The sequence below is a fragment of the Typopeltis vanoorti genome, chromosome 17, assembly GCF_054136105.1.
Source record: "Typopeltis vanoorti isolate ZY-2024b chromosome 17, IOZ_Tvanoo_1.0, whole genome shotgun sequence".
In the NCBI taxonomy this organism is placed as follows: domain Eukaryota; kingdom Metazoa; phylum Arthropoda; class Arachnida; order Uropygi; family Thelyphonidae; genus Typopeltis; species Typopeltis vanoorti.
This window is the reverse complement of record NC_143565.1, coordinates 71235672-71256077: the sequence shown is the minus strand read 5'-3', so window position 1 is coordinate 71256077 and position 20406 is coordinate 71235672. Positions and strand designations below refer to the sequence as shown.

The 20406-nt window shown below is 35.1% G+C and overlaps 1 protein-coding gene across 1 annotated transcript in view; it reads left to right on the top strand.

Annotated features, from left to right (window-relative positions):
- The window catches only part of shn (zinc finger protein schnurri), a 148673-nt gene that overhangs the window by 35939 nt on the left and 92328 nt on the right, over positions 1-20406 (top strand). The window contains exons 2-3 of the mRNA XM_090406935.1: positions 9448-9612; positions 19781-20182. Of these exons, the coding sequence (XP_090263061.1) occupies positions 9448-9612; positions 19781-20182 (567 nt within the window). The remainder of the gene's footprint in view (positions 1-9447; positions 9613-19780; positions 20183-20406) is intronic.

Sequence of the window (20406 nt, the reverse complement as noted above, 5' to 3'; positions counted from 1 at the left end):
TGAAATAATTTAGTTACCTATTTAAAACATTTTACAAAGTTATTTTTAATGGCCTACTACACTACTTCCATATACACTATGTGTACTATGTTCCAAAATTTACTGCCAATATTTATGTCATCTGCTATAGTATGCCCACAGATTCTTGACCCTTCGACACTTCTGTGCATGTCACAAAAAGGAGAATCCATTCCATTCCGATAATAGGGTAATCAATCCATCTTTTGGGATGAGTTGTTTATTATTACACATCTGAAAATTAATTTCTCTTTTATGATCATTGTAGTTTTTAAAGTGGTAACTGTTTTGCTTGTATAACAGTTGGGAAATTTTATCTATAAAGCACGTGATTTCACATGTTGGCGACTGATTCGTACGTCCTTCATTTCTTTCTCCCCTTCAACATGATTTGACTATTCTTGGTTTGTGCCTCCTTTCCAATGTTATATGAGTGTGTTTTCCTTACTTTTTTTTATTTTAAAATATTTTACCAAGCTTTAATCATGAGTAAAAGAATTAGTGAGCAAAAAAGTGGATGTGCGAAAAAGATTCGATGATGAAGAGAGAAGCAGTAAAATTTGCAGAAGAGGCAATAAGGCCATACCGTCGGTTGTATGAAAAAATGAAGCAAAATGCCTGCCAAACTATGCTAGCCCAATTCTTTGTTAAGAAGTAGAATAATAAAATTTATATTCTGAATAATATGTTTAATTGTCTTTCAGCTTCATGGTTTTCCTTTAACTAGGCCCTGAGACATACTTTAATTCTTTTATAAAAAAATTAAGGTTCAAAAAAGAAATTTGAGGAATGAATTATACTGTTTCCCATAGGTTATTATGTAATATATATATTCGATTAGTGCATTTTCGATTAATGCGCCTGTTTAAAGAACGCATTAGGCGCACCAATTGAGGGATTGCTGTACAGTGATATTCTTGGACTTTACAAAGGCATTTGATAGATAACCACATGACAGATTGGTGTATAAGTTGCAGAGGATGGGATTAGATACCATATTGATTAGATGGATTGAAGATGCCTTCTGAAAGATACCAGTAAGTTGTATTTCTCGTGGAAAGGCTTAGATGTTGGTTATACATGCTTACTAAATAGCTTAAGGAAATTACAACGTACAATGGAATATACATTAAAATAAATTTTAATACACTTCCAATATTTCGGCAACGTCACGTTGCCATTTTCACAGGAACTTAGAAACAAGACACATGCACGCAAGCACAATATACAGTAAATGAGGACGAAGCAGGAAGTTCTCCTAAAAGTCCTGATGGTGCCCCCTAGCGGACAATGTAGGTATTCTTGGCCATTTGGACTGAAGGTCTTTTGATGTAGGTTTCCTAAATTTGGGGCAGTCTCATGCAACTAAATTTGTTGAGGTTTGGATTGTTTCTTAGGGCTGAGGCTGATTCTATGAATAGCCTTTTGTATTTGAATTTACTACGGTGTATTATCGTGGCTTTATTCCATCGTATTCTATGGCAGGTATCCAGAGCATGGTCTGCAAGACCAGAGTGGCTATATTGGTGAAACCGGATGTAGTCCTTATGTTCTGAAATTCTGATATTAGCTATCCTTTGTTTGGCCAAAGTAGGACAGCTTACAGCTGCAAGGGACCTGGTATACACCAGGTAGTTCTAGGGGAGGAGGTTGGTCTTTAGTGGAGTGGATAAGGGATGCCAATTTTCTATATGGTCTATAACAAGAAGTCGTCATGTTTTTTAGGATTTTTGTAATTTTTTTCATGGTGCCTCGGATGTAGGGAATGGTGATGGATTTAGAGTAATCCTTGTTGAAGGGGGATTGTGGTTTATTGGTTTCAATATTTTTTGGATTTTTTTGGGGGGAGGGGTAGCCATTGGCTGAGAAAGTGTTGAGAATGTGGTTTAGTTCTGTGGTTGTGGCATTGTCATTTGTAAGTTTAGTAAGTCATTTGTAAGGGCATTGTAAGTTTAGTCCTATTGTGTAGTGTCTTAATGACTCCATATTGTTGTGGGGGGGTGGCGGGATTGTTGGTGGATGTATCTGCCTCTGTGGGTGGGTTTTCTATAAACTGAGAAAACCAAAGTTCCATCAGGCTGGCAGGTGACCAGTGTGTCTAAGAAGGGAAGGCAATTGTTCTTTTCTTCTTCCAGGGTGAATTTGATTCTGGGGTGTTGGTTGTTTAAGTGTGTTAGGAAGGAGAGGAGTGCATCAGAGCCATGTGGACAAATAGCGAACACATCATCAACATAGCGAAGCCATATGGTTGGTTTTTGTGTGGCAGAGTTTAAGGCTTTCTCTTCAAAAGTCTCCATAAAAAAGTTGGCCAAGGGTGGGGAGAGTGGTGAACCCATGGCTGTCCCCTCTATTTGTTTGTAGAATTTTCCTTGCCAAATAAAATAGCCTGAGTGCATTGTGAACTGAAATAGGACTGTTATATTGGGAGGAAATTTATCTTGGATTAGCTCTAAGGATTCTTTGAGTGGGACATTTGTGAATAAGGAGGAGACGTCAAAACTGACCATTAAGTCAGTGTGTTGGAGTGTAAGGTTTTTCTATGCTGGCTTTGAAGTGGGCTGAGTTTTTTATGTGTAAAGGTGTGTTGCCAGTATAGTGTGTGAGAACTTTGGCCAAATGTTTAGCTAGTTTGTGTGTGGGAGAATCAATGCCATCCACTATGGGACGTAATGGCACATTTTGTTGTTTTAAGGATACTTGCGACATAAGACTGAATGATATAATCACGTAATCACAAGAAAGATATTTATTTTATTTCCAGACCGAAATATTTGGTTAAATAAATATCTTTCTTGTGATTACGTGATTATATCATTCATGGCACATTTTCTTTATGTATTTTTGGGAGTCCATATATACGGGGTGGGGGGGCTATGGAGTTTTAATTTGTTAGTGACTTCTACAGGCCAAGAAGTGACCTTCTTAAGGAGCCTGTGGAGTTTTCTAATTTGTGAGTTGGTGGGGTTGTACTTGATAGGGAGTATAGTTTAATCCTTTATCCAAGTGTGAGCAAACAAAGTTTGCGCCTGAAAGTATCTTCAGGACTGGGGTAAGGTGGTGCAACACGAGGGTGACTCCTTGCAAAGGTGGAGCAAGCTACTATCACTCCTATCTCAGTATCTCCCATAATGCAAAACACATCTCCTTGCAGATATGTCTAATGCTATGCATTAAGGGGAGGACCACTACCCAGACTAGTTTCGACCTTTATTGAGGTCTCTTCAGTGGGAGCCAGGCCCAAGCGGAGATACCAGCCAGAAGCATTAGCAAGGTCATCTCCACCTATAAGAGTTGCCAAATGGTGTGCCACCTTTTTATTAACCTTTGCAAGGAGTCGCCCTGGTGTTGCACCACCTTACCCCAGTCCTGAAGATACTTTCAGGCACAAACTTTGTTTGCTCACACTTGGATAAAGGATTAAACTAAATTTATTATATTCTAACCAAGTGAAAAATAAACTTTCAACATCTTTCTCTAAATCCAGAGTAATTTAATAAAAAGGTGGCACACCATTTGGCAACTCCTATAGGGGGAGATGACCTTGCTAATGCTTCTGGCTGGTATCTCCACTTGGGCCTGGCTCCCACTGAAGAGACCTCAATAAAAGTTGAAACTAGTCTGGGTAGTGGCCCTCGCCTTAATGCATAGCATTAGACATATCCGCAAGGAGATGTGTTTTACATTATGGGAGATACTGAGATAGGAGTGATAGTATCTTGCTCCACCTTTGCAAGGAGTCGCCCTGATGTTGCACCACCTTACCCCAGTCCTGAAGATACCTTCAGGCGCAAACTTTGTTTGCTCACACTTGGATAAAGGATTAAACTAAATTTATTATATTCTAACCAAGTGAAAAATAAACTTTCAACACTCAATAGGGAGGTTTATTTATTTATTTAGCATATGGCATAATAAAGACACATGACATCAGAATATATAAATACATATTTGTGAAGACAATAAAAATGAAACAAGTAATGCACATAAACAAATATCAGGTTAAAAAAAAAAAAATCTAAAATTTTGAGTCTAGTTCAGATAGCCAATCAAGAGCTGAAGGATCAGCCTCTAAAAAGTCTCTCAGGTCACCAGGGTAGGCTCTTATGCTACAGTTCTCCACAATGTGCCGGATGGTTTGATTTATGGCCCCACAGTCACATTGGGGTGTAGGTGATCTTTCCCGCTTGTATAAGTTATCTGCACAGATACCATGTCCTGTGCATATCCTATTTAGGCTTTTCCATAGGTGACGTGGAAGCTCAATCCCTTTCAGATTTTGGTTCTCCAGTATTAGTGGAGACAGTCGGGATTTAAGGCGATTCATGTTTATATATGGGAAGTCTTCATGTATTGGCAACAGGGGATTGCTGTTTATTTTTTTGTATTCTTTTACTAGATCATTTTGTCTGCGTAAGTTTGGTGGTGCAATATTGCTCAAAGTTGGAATTCAGTAGAGGGGGGTGGATTTGACACAACCTGTTATTGTCCTCATCGCTGCATTTGTTGTTGCAGCCTCATTGTTGATTTTCTTGATGTGAGGACTGTTTGGCCATACTGGTGAACATTATTCTGCCGCAGAGTAGACTAAGGCCAGTGTGGAGTATTGCAGTGTAATAGCAGAAGAACCCCATGTAGAACCACACAGTTTTTGTATGATGTTATTACGGGTTCTGATCTTTAAAGAGAGACTCTCCAGGGTAACACCCAGATATTTAGGAAAATCTTAGTGCTGCAGCATTGTGTTGTTAAAAATGACCTGAAGTTTCCTATTTGCCAATTTGGTGTTTAGGTGAAAAGAGCTAACCTCGGTCTTATTGAGGTTTGGTGTTAGTCTCCATTTATGAAAGTATTCCCCAATGGTTCTAAGGTCATTTGTGAGAATATCTTCTGTTACTTCAATGCTCTTGTGTTGGATGGCAAGGGCTATGTCATCAGCATAAGCACATTTTTTTGACCTAGTTGTCGATAGATCAGATATATATAAGTTGAATAAAATTGGTGCTAATACTGAGCCCTGTGGGAGCCCATTGTTCAGCTTTCTCAGTGTGCTCATTTTATTTCCCAGTACCACATGGACGAACCTGTCAGAAAGCATGTTACCAATAAGTCTTATGATGGATTGGCATGGTATGACTTGTATCAGCTTGTATAGCATCCCCGCTTTCCATACCGTGTCGTATGCAGCAGTAAGGTCAACAAACACAACAGAGGTTTTGAAACATCTTTGGAAGCCTGCTTCAATATGTGTAGTAAGGCTTAGTACTTGGTCCATGCAACTACGTTGAGTACTAAAGCCTGCTTGCTCAACAGGGATAACTTCAGATATTTTTGGCCCAATTCTGTTAAGGAGGAGTCTCTCGAGGAGCTTATAACAGCAACTGAGGAGTGCAACTGGACAATAGCTCTCTACTTGATTTTGAGGCTTGTTGGGTTTTAATATGGCTATTATTTTGGTTCTCTTAAAGGCTGTTGGAAGGTTTCCGGTCCTTAAAATGTGAGAAAAGAATCTTGATAGCCATTGACGAGCATTTTTTCCACAGTTTACCAAGAATTCAGGGTGAACACCATCAAAGCCTGGTGCTTTGCCAGTTTTCACCTCCTTCAAGGCCTCAGTTATTTCTTCTGTGATAAATTCTCTTGAAAATTGGGAACTGCCATCTACACTTTGTCGTAAGTTTTTGAGTGTTCGGTTAACTTCCCATGTGTGTTGATGATCTCGAGGGGCTCTAGACAGCGAGGGTATTCAACAGGCAATTTGATATGGAGTCACCAAAGGATCTTTACGAGTGATTGGGTTACTTCCACCTAATTTCTTTAATAGGCTCCATGCTTTTCTACTTGATTTTTTAAAGTCTAACTTTAAAAAATCAAGTAGAAATTTGTAGTTTTTATCCATTTTTCTCTGTGCTCATTATCAAGCTTCTGGTGCAATTCGTCATCTATGTCAAAGTCACCAGATTCTAAGTAGACCTAGTATAGCTCTTTGCAGTCTTTATTCCAGCCAGGTATGTATTCCTTTTGGAAATCCCTTGGAATATACTTCTTCGCTGTTGATATGACTGCTCCAATAAATCTGTTGTAATTTTCACTCACAGGAGGTACCCATCTTACTATTTTATCCAGTTCTTGTGAAAAATCCTGCCAGTTCGCTTTTCTAAAATTCCATCTTGGTCGTGGAATAGACCATATTATTGGTATTTGTATTCCTACTTCTACCAATACTGGGCGATGTTGGCTGTGTGGAAAATCTTCAAGGACTTGTCTTGTTGTGTTTATTGGTTGATTTTGCAAATTTTGGGTAACAAAGCAGAGGTCTGAGTTGTATTCCCTCTTCCATGCTGCAGCCTTAAAGGTTACTTTGTCCTTTGCATTAAATATTAAGCTAAGATTGTTTTGCTCAGCCCAGTTTGTTAATGCTTCACCATTTTCATCATTATTGTAATTCCACATGGTATGATGGCTGTTAAAATCTCCTATGTAAATAGTAGAATGTGAAAATATGGGAATTACTTCAGGTGGCCATTCTACCAGGGGAGGCTTATAGATATTAATCACTGTGAGATCTTCAATTTTGGTTATGATAGTGTGTATATTCTGATTAATATTTGCTGATATTAAGTGGGCATTCTCTATATTATTGCATGCATAAGTTGCACAGCCATGAGCTTGGTGATGTGTAGCTCCTAGTATATCGTACTCTGTAATTTTTCCTTACTAGATTTCAATTGTTGTTCATTAGATGTGTGCATCTCTTGAATGACAGCTATGTCTATATCATTTTCGCGAAGGATTTTTGAGAGATATTGACTTTTCGCAAAGCTGATTCCTTCAAAGTTGAGTTGGCAAATCCGGAATTAGCACCTAGTTTTCTTTTCTTCTCTTCTTTTCTTGTGGTCCTGAAAAGGACCGTTTAGTGATTGCATAGCTTGTAATTTCATCTGTCCATAGCCAGGAGATCGTTAAGATAGGTCTGGCTGCCAGTAGTCGCTCTAGCTCATTTAGCATTACCCAGGGTGCACCACGTGGAGGCGAGCTAGGAATACACCCCGATAGGGAGGTAAGTAGCCCGATCTAACAATAGAGCATTAAGCTTACCTGTGCAATCCATTTGGTTAAGCAATACTGTGGTGTTCCTTTTATCCACTTTGATGATTATTATTTCCTTGTTTTTCTTTAATTCTTGCAGAGCTTTGAATTCCTTATTGGACATGTTGGTTTTTGGTGATTTTACTTTGGTCAGAACACAAGCCACATCCAGTCTAATATCGTTGGCGACGTGGTTTGGAAGGTGACGTTGCTGAAATATTGGAATTGTATTAAAATTCATTTTAATGTATATTCTATTGTACGTTGCAATTTCCTTAAGTTATTAAGTAAGTTGTATGTAATGGAGCAATGCCTCAGAAAAGGAAGGTGACCAGTTTCATTCTTCAGGGTTCAGTTCTTGAGCCCCCTGTTTAACTTATTTGTTAATGATATTTCATGTGGATTGACTGGGGATCTTCAAATATTTCCTGATGATGCAAAGTTAGGTAGAATTATCAGGAATAATGCTGATATTAATTCTCTACAGGAAGATATAAATAGAGTTTTAGCTTGGACAAATGAGTGGGGATTGCAATTTTAATGTTAATAAATGCAAGATGTTACACTTAGGTATACAGAGATATAAGGCTGTGTACTGTATTGATTGAGTTGTACTTTAGGAAGTACATGGGATTTGGGACCTTGCAGTGATGGTAGACAGTGGACTGAAGTTCTGAGGGCACATCACAAGTGTTGCAAGGACTGCATATCATATTGCTGCTATAATAAAAAGTACATTTACATGTAAAGATAAGGAGGAGGTGGTGGTGATGCCTCTATATAAAGCATTGGTCAGATCACGTATGGACTATTGTGCTCAAGTTTGGTCATCTAGCTTTCATTGTATTGTGGAAACATTAGAGATGGTCCAAAGACGAATGACCAAAGTGATATCAGGACTCTGGAGTGTTGGTTATGAAGAGCATTTGAGGGAATGTGTATTGCAGAGGTTGGTGGAGAGGAGGAAAAGAGAAGATATGGTAGAGACCTTCAATTTAGTTAAGGGGTTTTATCAGATTAATACAGAAGAAATTATAAAAAGAGTGGGTGTTAAGATAGGAAGGATAAGAGGCCATACCTGGAAGTTGTATAAAGATGTGGTGAAGAAGGATATTGGCATAAATTTTTTACATAGAGAGTTGTTAGTTAGTGAAATACATTGCCGGAGTGCATTGTAATTGCAAGTAGTGTAAAGAACTTCAAAGTTCATTATGTTGTTGGTTGAATAACCTCCCACAATAAGTCTATTGACTCCATGGAGATTACCAAAATAATAATAACAATATTATATCTTAACCAAATAGAAGTTTGACCATATAAATAGTATGTTTTTCAAAATGCTCCATATGAAATTGGCCTTGGAAGTACCTTCTATCTGTTTATATAAACATGATGGTTTGCCTATTTTGTGGGATGAAAAAGTTGAGTTTCTGGGAGGAAAAATTCTGATACCTCTGTATGAGACTCTGTGTAGATCTTGATGATGTTAGAGATGTAAACAAGAATGTTAGTAGAGCAAGCCAAACAAAATCCAATGGAATTATTTACTTATGTGGCCATTTAAAAAAAAAAAAAAAATTGCATATGAAAGAATGGTTGCTGGAGACTGGAACAAGAATAGTTCCAGGCATGTGAGATATTCAGTGAACACACTGTTATGTTGCATACTACTGAATTTAGAATGCCAATTGAGTACATGGATGGAGGGAGAAGAGAGGATGGAAGAGAATAAAACATAATTACTTTAAATAAGAACAGAGTAGAAAGGTTTTTCACTTGCCAAGAAATTATATTTTTGTTTTTTCCTTTATCCAAGTGAGGCAAACAAAGTTTGCATTTGAAACACCTTTCATGACTAGTTTTTCAGTTTTTGCAGACTGTCTACTGCAACCAGCTTTAATAATCCTTAGCTTTGACCAGACTAAAGTAAGTACTACTTACATACTTGAGGAGAAAATTAATTTCATTTGTTGTTTTTTTCTCCTTTGCCACAGGTGGCTTTGTAATCTAATATCCATATGCTCACACATTCCTTAATAGTACTGTTTACTTTAATGAAACACATTGATATACATGCTGAATAGTTAAAATTATTATTAAATTAGTTTATTATTTAATAATAATTTTAATTGCTTAGAATCACAAACAACTGGCATAGTATTATTTAGCAGCATGTTAAAAACATTCATTTATCTTTGATGTAAACAGAAGCAATATATCAGTTATATACCAGAGTTATATAACAACAACCAATAATCACTTTTTCATAAAATCCTTTAAGTAAATTGCAGATCTTAATTGAACTTTTTATGCAATTTTCTCATACCTGTTTATTTTATGTAGGTAACAGAAGAAGAATCCTCTTCTTTACCTACCTCACCTCAGTTTTCTAGATCAGAAACAGCTCCTACAGTGTCTTCCAGTAATGAAGAACAAGAAAATATGAACACTAATATTATTGTTACTACTCTGGAGTGCTCCAACTCAGAATCTGAAAGTATAGTTGTAGTAAGTATGAATTCTTTTTTCTTTCTTTTTATTATTATTTAACGATTTCTATGTCTTTGAAAGATTTTTATTGTGATTATTAAACACAGTAACTTATTATTATTATTATTATTATTATTATTATTAACAGACCTCTGTGGAATCAGCATACTATATTATATATACATATATATTATTATATTATTATCTATTTATATTATACTATATTATATATAAGTATACCTATACTTATATATATATAAGTATACCTGATGTGATGGATCCTTTCTCTTAATAGCGCTAATGAAGTCTTGTAGTAGATCGTTTTGGCTTTTTTAGATTGGGTATGTCCTTTACGGATAAGAACTTTGGGATTATAGCAAAATCTCTACATCTCTTCAGAAATGCAAGGTATTTTAATAATTTAGCTTTTCTGCATTTGTCTTTTTTTTCTAAGCAACGTACTTTGTGTTTCATCTGTAAATTTAAATTGTTCATATTTGGTCTAAATATATTACAACTAATAACTTTATTTTAATGAGACCATAAGTTTTTTAATAAAGATCATACAAATAGCCAACTAGTTTCGCTAGCTTCTGACCAGCTTTCTCAAGGCTGTAACTGTGCTAATACAAATGCAAAATATTAAATGAATACAGAAACATTAGTAACTGTCAAGCAGCTTCATTTGATATTTCATGTGGGGTAGCGTTCACTTGTTCGAATGCTTCAGTCAGTATCAAGTACATGACTACAATTAGCGAATAACCATGTGACATGGTTATTCGCTAATTGTAGTTCTGTTGAGCTGAGAGAAGAGATGAGGTTTTTTCATATATCTTTAAGGATAATATCCTGATTTCTATTTAAATTATTGCCTGTGCATAGTACTACTGCTGCTTCTTTGAAAGGTCGGTGTCTATAGTCATCTTCAATGTAAGGCATAGAGCTGTTTTTTCAGTCTATAACGTGGTTGGAAGTTGAAAAATGATGAACTAAACCTGATGTAATGATTCTGTTGTGATTGATATCCCCCATGTGTTCTTTCTGTCTTATTTCAAGACTTCTAGAAGTCTGTTCAATATAAGAAAGGCCACACATGCATGGAATTTCATACACTCCTCGATATTTAAAAAATGGAACCATATCTTTAGGTGAACTTAAGATTTGTCTGATCATGGTAGTTGGTTTAGTTTCATCATTGTCTCAAATCCAATTTCTTCAAAGTTAATGACATAGTATACCAACAATTAGAAGGACTAGCCATGGACAGCTCCTTATCACCACCATATGCAGACCTGTTTATGGAAAAATTTGAAAATGATATTTTCTCTAACATTTCTCCCAAACCTTCCATTTGGTGGGGATACGTGGATGACATCTTCATCCTTTGGAAACATAATATGGAAAACCTCCTGGTGTAATAAAATCAACTCACTACACAATAAGATCAAATTTACTATGGAACTTGAAAAGAACAAAGAACTACCCTTTCTGGACATACTGTTTAAGAAACACTATAATAATTTCCAACTTTCTATCTACAAGAAACCCACAGATACAGGAAGATATCTACATTATTTGTCAAACCATCATAAGTCATAGAAACAGAGTATAATACACATGCTATGCAACAGAGCCCAAAAGTTTATTTCAAAAGAAGAAGATGTACAGTTAGAACTGGCTCAAATCGCAAATACTCTATCTCTTAATGGTTACCCTACAAACATTTTAAAGAAATTCCTGTTTAAAAATAACCTTCAAGAACGTGAAACGCTGCCCCAACATGTGTCCACAGCAGTCGTACCATATGTGAGTACAGTGTCCAAGAAATTAGCAAGAATGTTAAAGGATCATAACATCAGAGTGGTTTCAAAACCAACTACCATGATCAGACAAATCTTAAGTTCACCTAAAGATAAGGTCCCATTTTTTAAATATCGAGGAGTATGAAATTCCATGCACGTGTGGCCTTTCTTATATTGGACAGACTTCTAGAAGTCTTTAAATAAGACAGAAAGAACATATGGAGGATGTCAATCACAACAGAATCATTACGTCAGGTTTAGCTCATCATTTTTCAACTTCCAACCACGTTATAGACTGGAAAAACAGCTCTATGCCTTACATTGAAGATGACTATAGACACTGAACTTTCAAAGAAGCAGCAGTAGTACTACGCACAGGCAATAATTTAAATAGAAATCAGGGTATTATCCTTAAAGATATATGAAAAAACCTCATCTCTTCTATCAGCTCAACAGAACTACAATTAGCAAATAACCATGTGACGCGTAGTCATGTACTTGATACTGACTGAAGCATCTGAACGCATGCACGCTACACCACATGAAATATCAAATGGAGCTGCTTGACAGTTACTAACGTTTCTGTATTCATTTAATATTTTGCATTTGTATTAGCACAGTTACAGCCTTGATAAAGCTAGTCAGAAGCTAGCAAAATTAGTTGGCTATTTGTATGATCTTTATTAAAAAACTTATGGTCTCATTAAAATAAAGTTATTAGTTGTAATATATTTACACCAAATATGAACAATTTAAATTTACAGATGAAACACAAAGTACGTTGCTTAGAAAAAGACAAATGCAGAAAAGCTAAATTATTAAACCACCTTGCATTTCTGAAGAAACATAACTTCACAGGTGCAGAGAGGGAACTCTGCACCTGTGAAGTGATCTGGGCATAGTGACAGTTCCTTTAAATGCAAATTTGTATGCAATATTTTGTGATATAAAACTCAATCAATAGTTGAGAAATACACCATGCTGATTCAGTTATTAGAAGTAATTTATACTAATAAAAATGTTTTATTCTTGGGTTGTGTATGTGTGATCTCAGTCAGCAGCCTCAAGTAGAAGGATGTGCATCCCAATCACTTTGCTTCTGCAGATTCATATTTTCATATAATCATAACAAAAAAAATTTACCAGTTGCAAAAAAGTAGAGAGTTGTAAAATGAGCAGTCATAAAGTGGGCATGTGCTGTATTCTTCTGTATTCTTATGAGTTTGCTATGCTATCTATCCTATTGCCACCATTTGGCTGATTTAATTTATGAACTAGTATATTGGGGAAGGAGGGGAATTTAATTCCCATTTTAAATTAGTTACAGAATCTTTCAGTGATTCAGTTTTACCATTGAACTGTTTAATATTTATCAAAATGGAGTATTTCGTTATGCTTATTGCTTACAGTGCCTGTGTTGGTCAAGAAGAAATCCAGATATTACCATATGCATTTGAAATATGGAATGCATCTTGATCAACATAATGCAAACTATATATTTGTAGATCCTTAACCTCTAATTTTCACTAATAACATAATTGTTAGATTTGATGCACCAAGGCAGTTCGAACAAAAGTGACTTAAATGCTCAACCTTGCTCATTTTCACATATCTTTGAGAATGCATTCCTCAAATAAGTATAATGCTTTACTGTATTTAGAGGTTTAACAGAATTTTTCACAAATTCTGTATATGGTTTAGTGTTTTTATTTAAATTTTTTCATCCAAGTTTAATGTGAGGCACTGTAAAGAAAACTTTTTTTTCAAATCTATTAGAGCAGGCATCTGAAACATACAAGCTGCATAAGGTGAAATTAATGTTCAGTGTAATGTGCTCCTTGGTAAACTGCCTTAATTTGGTTGATTTTTTTTTAAAATAAATTTATTTATTTTTATGCTTTAGTGCTGACAGTAAAAAAAAAAATAAATAAATAAAAATAATAAAGTCTAGTTGTAAAAACATGTTTAATAATGCTGGGAAATAATTTTAACATTTGTTCACTGTATCAGAGGTTATGATAATGCATGCAGAAATAAAATATAATGTAGTAGTCAGTAGTGGGAGGTATTCATCCAGATTGCTGGTTTAATATTTCTTTTTTATTCATTAATGCATTCATACCATTAAGGAGAAATGTACAAAAATGATATAATTTTGAAGCTTATTTCAAGTTTCCCAGTTTTTTTTTTTTTTTTTAAACTTCCTTCCTATCTGTATTGCATTCACAAATTCTTATATTGATAAATTTCACTTGCACAGTTTTATCCATGTTACTTTTTTTTTTTCTTACTATATTCAATGTGTCGACTTACTTATGGTCAGTGCCGGATTTACGTATAAGCTAAAAAAGCTACAGCTTAGGGCCTCGCAATCTGCCGGGGCCTCAAATAAAAAAACAAAAAATAAAAGTTGACAAAAAATTTTCGTAGAAAAATCACTCAAATGAAGTCAGACATATCATGATGATAATTTCTAAATAATTTTAAATATACAAAATATAACATTAAAATAATTTTGGTGCATTGTAAAAGTGACTGAGATATTTTCTTTCTTTTTTTTTTTTTGAGCCTTATTTGTCAATTTTAAAACCCTTTAATTATCTAATTATTTCTGTGATTTTGTAAATGCATACTTTATTATTTTTTTCATAAAAATTAAAAGACAATATATTTTCATATATTAAAAAGGTGTATATATTTTAAACTTTTCTGAGACCAGCTGATGTAATTTAAAACAGTAGGGGATTTCTGAGTTTTGTATAGCTTAGGGCCTCAGCAAGTCTAAATCCGGCCCTGCTTATGATATACCATATTACGACTAAATAAGCATAAAATTTATTACATCTTCTGGTATTCTGTTTCATGCCAGTGTTCTTGGAGCAAAAAAATTCTTGTCAAAAAAATGAGGCAGTACAATCAAATATACAGTGGAATAATTCAAGATTCTAGTGAGAAAAAGTGAGAACTGGAGTTTCTGACAGTTATCTTCTGTGTCTAGAAATAGAAGCATATCTAGCAGTTGGGCTGAAGGTGATCGTAGAAGTACAATCTTCCAAATGAATAAATGAATGCAACCAATCTTGTTGACATCCAGGGAGTTGCCACATAGCTGCTGCTGCCAGTTATCTTTTTAGATATATAATAGTTTTTGTTCAACTAAATTTATCCTGGCATGATGAAAAATATCTTCAACACTATTTTAGTACTCTGTTTTAGTACTTATTTTAGTACATATATTTGTATCATATCTCGTCTTTTCCATATAACAACTAAACTTTGAACCCACTGACCAAATCTATGCATAGTGTGGTGATAGCAAAGTCTTATAAAGAGAAATGATAGTGTTTTTATTCTTGCTTGCTAGTGGGTTTCTTAATATTCCAAGTAATTCTTTGAGCTATTTTGTTGACTTCTGCAGTGGCGCACCCAGAGGGGGGGGGCAAGGGGCCCGGGCACCCCCCAAAGAAAAGGAAAAACACTAGAAAAATTTCCAAAAATCTTTTCCTAATTAAAATTCATTTTTTTTATTTATGTCGTGTGCTACTTATGAATTAGCGATCACTGCAGATGCTCAGTTATAGGTCGTATGCGATGTATAGTGTGTATTCGCAAAACGTCTACTCAACTCGGTCCTCCCCAAAGGTTAAATCCTGAGCGCTCGGCCCCCTCAAAGATTAAATCCTGAGTACGCCACTGGACTTCTGCACTATGTCCTCTAAACTTCATCTCTCTCTCATTCTCTCTGTCCACCATTATTCGAAATCCTAGCCACATCAGTTTCTTGCAATATAAAGTCTAGTGTTAGAGAGAGAGAGAGAGCGAAAATAAAATGGTATGTAAAAAACATTATATTTTGTGATATTATGTAATGTTTTCATCCCAAAAGTGCATAAGTGATCATTACCCTTTCCAAACTGTTATTCTCTTTAAATCATTCTGCATGATTATGGAAATACCTTCTTTGTTAGAATAAAACTTAAGTTTCATATAAACCAAAATAATCACTTGGCATTTTGACCTTCACATTAAGGTCAAAATGTCAAAACATCATCTGGAGTATATACATCTATACAAAGAAACAAGCTGCACTACAATCTACATGATAAGTTACATTGACTTGGTCAACAGTTAAAACTATTGGCCTGACCTCTGGTGGGGGGAAAAACCTACCTTACTATATCAAAGCTGGAGAACAACATGTTCACTTAAAAGTTACTCATATAAGTATACATATAAATTAAAACAGTATGGATGGTGGCATAAAAGCTGAAATAATTGCTTAGAGTCCTAAAGTCAGGGTTTGCTGGAAAACTTGAAGAACTAAGTGGGCTGAATGTGTACCATCCAAATTCCAAGGAAAGTAATTTAGAATATTCTCTTTTAAATGATTTTGAAACAAAGCTAACTTACATCTAAAACTTGCCAGTGCATCATACATGTGTGTTATTAACTGATCTTTTCCCTGAAGTTTGACATTTAAATCATTCAAATGTCCTGTAATATCAACTAAGAATTCCAGATCTTGTACCCATGTCTGATCATTAAAAAATGCAACATCATGATTTTTCATTTCTAGGAACAATTTGATCTCCTCTAAAAGTAAAAAAAAAGCTTTTTAGAACCTTATGACAAGATAACCAATGAATCTCTGTGTAATAAGGTAGCCCTTCAAATTCACTCTCCAGGTCTTTTAAAAATTGTGCAAACTGGCGCTGATTGAGGCCTCTGGATCGGATGAAGTTCACGGTATTTGTCACAGGCTTAAGTACGCTGTTCATTTCCAAACATTTTGGAGTACAGGACCTGCTGATGAATAATACAGTGGAAAGATTGCAGTTTTGGAATGTCTGGATACATTTCCTTTAACTTTGCTGCAAGTCTTGATACAAAACCTTTATTTTTGCCTGTCATTGCTGGAGCACCATCAGTTGTTACTGCTGCAAGCCTGTTCAGAGGAAGTTGATATTTTTCAAAATTGTCTTCCCCTGTAGTGGTTCCATGAATGGGAATCATTTCCAAGAACTCTTCAGTAATATTCATATTGTCGTCGCAAGCCTGAAGAAACAAAGCAACTTGAGCCATGTCGTGAATATCGAAACTTTTGTCAAGTGCAATTGAAAAGCACTGTACATTTGCAGATATTTCTTGCAACTGGTCACGCAGATTATCTGCCATTTCAGTTATTCTTTCATCAAAGTATTATTGGACAAAGAAATACTGCAAAATACTTGCACATTTTTGGGACATACGTTTTCAGCCTGCTTTTATCATACATTCCTTAACCAAGGAACCGTCACTAAAAGGTTTGGAATGTTTCGCCAATAAATAGCGAATTTCATAACTGGCTCTCACTGCTGATTCATTATCTTTCATAATTTTTGAAAATACTTGTTGTTGACTTTGAAGTGAATTCTTCATACTTCTTAATTTTTCTTCTCTCAGTTTATCCTCAAAGCGTGAATTCTTTGTGAATTTTATCGTAGTGCCTTTTTATATTTTATTCTTTGGCAACACTAATTGTTTCGTTACAATTAATGCACACAATTTTGTCATTTGTTTCAGTGCAGAAGTAATTTAATTCCCATTTTTCTTGAAATTTTCTCCTCTCATCAGCAATTTTTCTTTTTCTTGTTGTGTTGGCTTGGAAAACGACATTGCCTTGGTGAATAAATATAGTATTAATATTATTAACAATTTTTATAAAAATGTTTGAATAAAACCCCACAAAACTGTAGACCAGTGCACGATACTATTGCAAATAAAAATAAAATATAATAATAAAAGGGATTCTCTCACTGGTAGATTGTCGTTGAATCAGCGCACTGACTTCAAAGATCACTGATTGACTGTAGCAGGCAATTATAAACTCATAGCTGAATTCCCATGAGTGCGTATGCTGCACGTCACATGAACAGCTGGTAGCCAATAGAATTCAACTTTTTCAGTATGCTACCAGCAGCGTGCTGTAAATTAACAATGAAAGCATAAATATAGTTTACGACTGATTAGGATTGGATCTAACATTGAAATTGCGACATAAATTTTTATTACTGCAATTATATTATAGCAGATTGTTGCATCTATATTGTAAGTATATAGTTTACGATTGATTAGGATCGGACTTGACATTGAAATTATGATATAAATTTTTATTACTGCAATTATATTATAGAAGGTCGTTGCATCTATATTGTAACTATAAATGTCGTATGAAAACGAATAAACCAATACCGTATTTACTTGAATATAACTTGCATTTTTTCCCCAAAATTAAAGCTAAAAAATCATGGTGTGAGATAGATGCAGGGATTTTTAGAAACTAAAGTTTTCAGAAAAAAAAATGAAAATGGGGATAAATTACCAAGAATCTCCTCTTTGTTATAGCTACTTCCGGCCTCAGAAGTAGAAGTAGCTATAACGAAGATTTTAGGTACATCTAAGATTTTAGATACGTAATGAACACCCTTCACGAATGTCTGAGAAGTGAAAGCAGAACGTGAAATAGGCAGCAATGATAGGCCAATAGAGATAGAACACCTATGAAGATGTGGATATGATTGGTGCGGTATTAACAAAAGATCGCGTTACCAAAACACAAAGTCAAGCCGACATTTTTGAGCTGAAACGCTAATTCTCTTCAACCAAATTCCATAATATCCGAAACTGTCTTAACAGCATTCACTTTATATGTCTTAGTAGAACACCTACGAAGATGTGGATATGATTGGTGCGGTATTAACAAAAGATCGCGTTACCAAAACACAAAGTCAAGCCGACATTTTTGAGCTGAAACGCTAATTCTCTTCAACCAAATTCCATAATATCCGAAACTGTCTTAACAACATTCACTTTATATGTCTTAGTTTTAACACATTTACGAATTTTATTGCAACTTTGTGTTTGAGTTAGTGGGGCTGTCACACACATCTAACTAAAAACAATAGATTTTAGTTAGATACTGTGTTTGCCGGTGAAACATATGGTTTTGCTTAAGTCTAAACAGCATGGTTAATGTGGGAGGGGACATGTGATCCATTAGTTAGTGCCGTTTTTATACCAGTTGTCTCTAATTGCAGTTGTGGAAGGCATGTTGTTTACCACGGGGGAGCGAGTTATTGTTCTGACGTGAACGTGGTTAAACTTTCTTTTCGTGTGCGACGTACAGTACATGCAAAACTTTTTAATTTCTTTTTTCATAAAGTAAAATCAATGTACAGGGATGTGAGTCATATGCGAGGGTGAGTTATATTCGAATAAATACGGTATTTCTGTTTTTTTTATAAAAAGCAATCATCCTTTTTTTAAAATCTTTCCTTGAGGCGTTGGGGGCCGCACGAAACTGATTTGGGGGCTGCCAGTTTGACACCACTGGGTTAAAGCATGTGGGTGTTTTTAAAAAACAGTTATTTTTAAAAAAAATTTAAAAGATTAGATCACTTTGTGGTGTGGTATTTTACAAATGGACCCATGAAAGGCTTGAATGCAGGTACCAATTCAAAGGTAGTCCTAAGAGATCAGGCAGGCAGCCAGATCTATGTGGTTTTCTAGTGTAGTCCTGGATTTGGAGGCTGTAAAAATATCAGAACCCTGGATTTAGGGACATTTAAATATCAGAATTTTGAACAGAAAGGTACCTGGCACATGAACTGCTATCTTCCCATATAACACCCATAGTGGGATATTAAGTTCATTATTAGTATTTATTATTATTACGTGGCACCTCCAAGGAGTCCAAGGACTCATTGTGGGACAGCACTCTGCTCTACACCACTACATGCTGAGATGTATGTGGTGAGAGTAGAGTGCCCTCACAGTCTATCCCTACTAATCCTCCAATTACATGCAACTCAGCATCTTCACTACTTAATTCCCCAACTACACAATACCACTACCCACCACCAACAACAATAGATTTTTAAAATGTAACTTTTGTGTTCTCATGGCCGATTTGTCTGTATGTAGGATGAAAAACCCAAGTTTCCAGGAGAAAAACTGTTATTAAATAAAAGTTGATATAAAATATTTTTGAATGAACTCTGAGAATTCCAATTTTTAATCACAAGGGATCAGTTTGTTTTTTCTTTGATATTCTCAATATTAAAATTTGTATTTCTTCATGCTAACGAGGGCATTTATTTAAAATTTTAGTGGTATTTATTAAAAATAAATTGGAATTTTTTATTAATAAAATCATTAAATAGGAAATTCATGTGGAAGTTATTCACTTTAATAATTTGAAATGTTATTGTAAAACTCTTCTCTTAATTCAAAAAAAAAGGAAAACTTTTGCTATAATTTCACTGGATTAAAATGTCTTTTCTGTCTGTTTATTTAACCATCAAACAGTTTATATTATACATGATAATATATTACTAAAACAGGAAAAAAACAGTTGCATTGAAGAATTACCAGAAGATTGTACAGAATCTCTTGGAGAATCTAATGTTCCACATCCACCCAAAAGAGTTCGTATATTTGAAGGAGGATTCAAGTCAAATGAAGATTATACTTATGTTAGGGGAAGAGGAAGGGGGAAGTACGTCTGTGAAGAGTGTGGAATTCGATGTAAGAAACCTAGCATGCTTAAGAAACATATTCGAACTCATACAGATTTGCGGCCTTACAAATGCCGTCACTGTTCTTTTGCCTTTAAAACTAAAGGTAACCTCACCAAGCACATGAAATCTAAGGCGCACCATAAGAAATGTATGGAACTTGGAATTGTCCCAGTGCCAACTACCATTGATGAGTCACAGATAGATGAAGCAGCTCTAGCTAAACAAGTAAGTTACATGAATGCTTATTTATATCTCTATATCTATTACTAGAGTCCAGTTTTTAGACTTTATTTGCCTTTTTTCCATAACTGTTAAACTTTTTTTATTTAACTGTTTCAATTACTTTTTAATTTAATTTTTCCCATGAGAGAGAGAGAGAGAGAGAATAATGCTGGTAAATTAAAATGTCTTCCTTGATATCTCAGTCATATGTTATCTTGCCTTGTGTT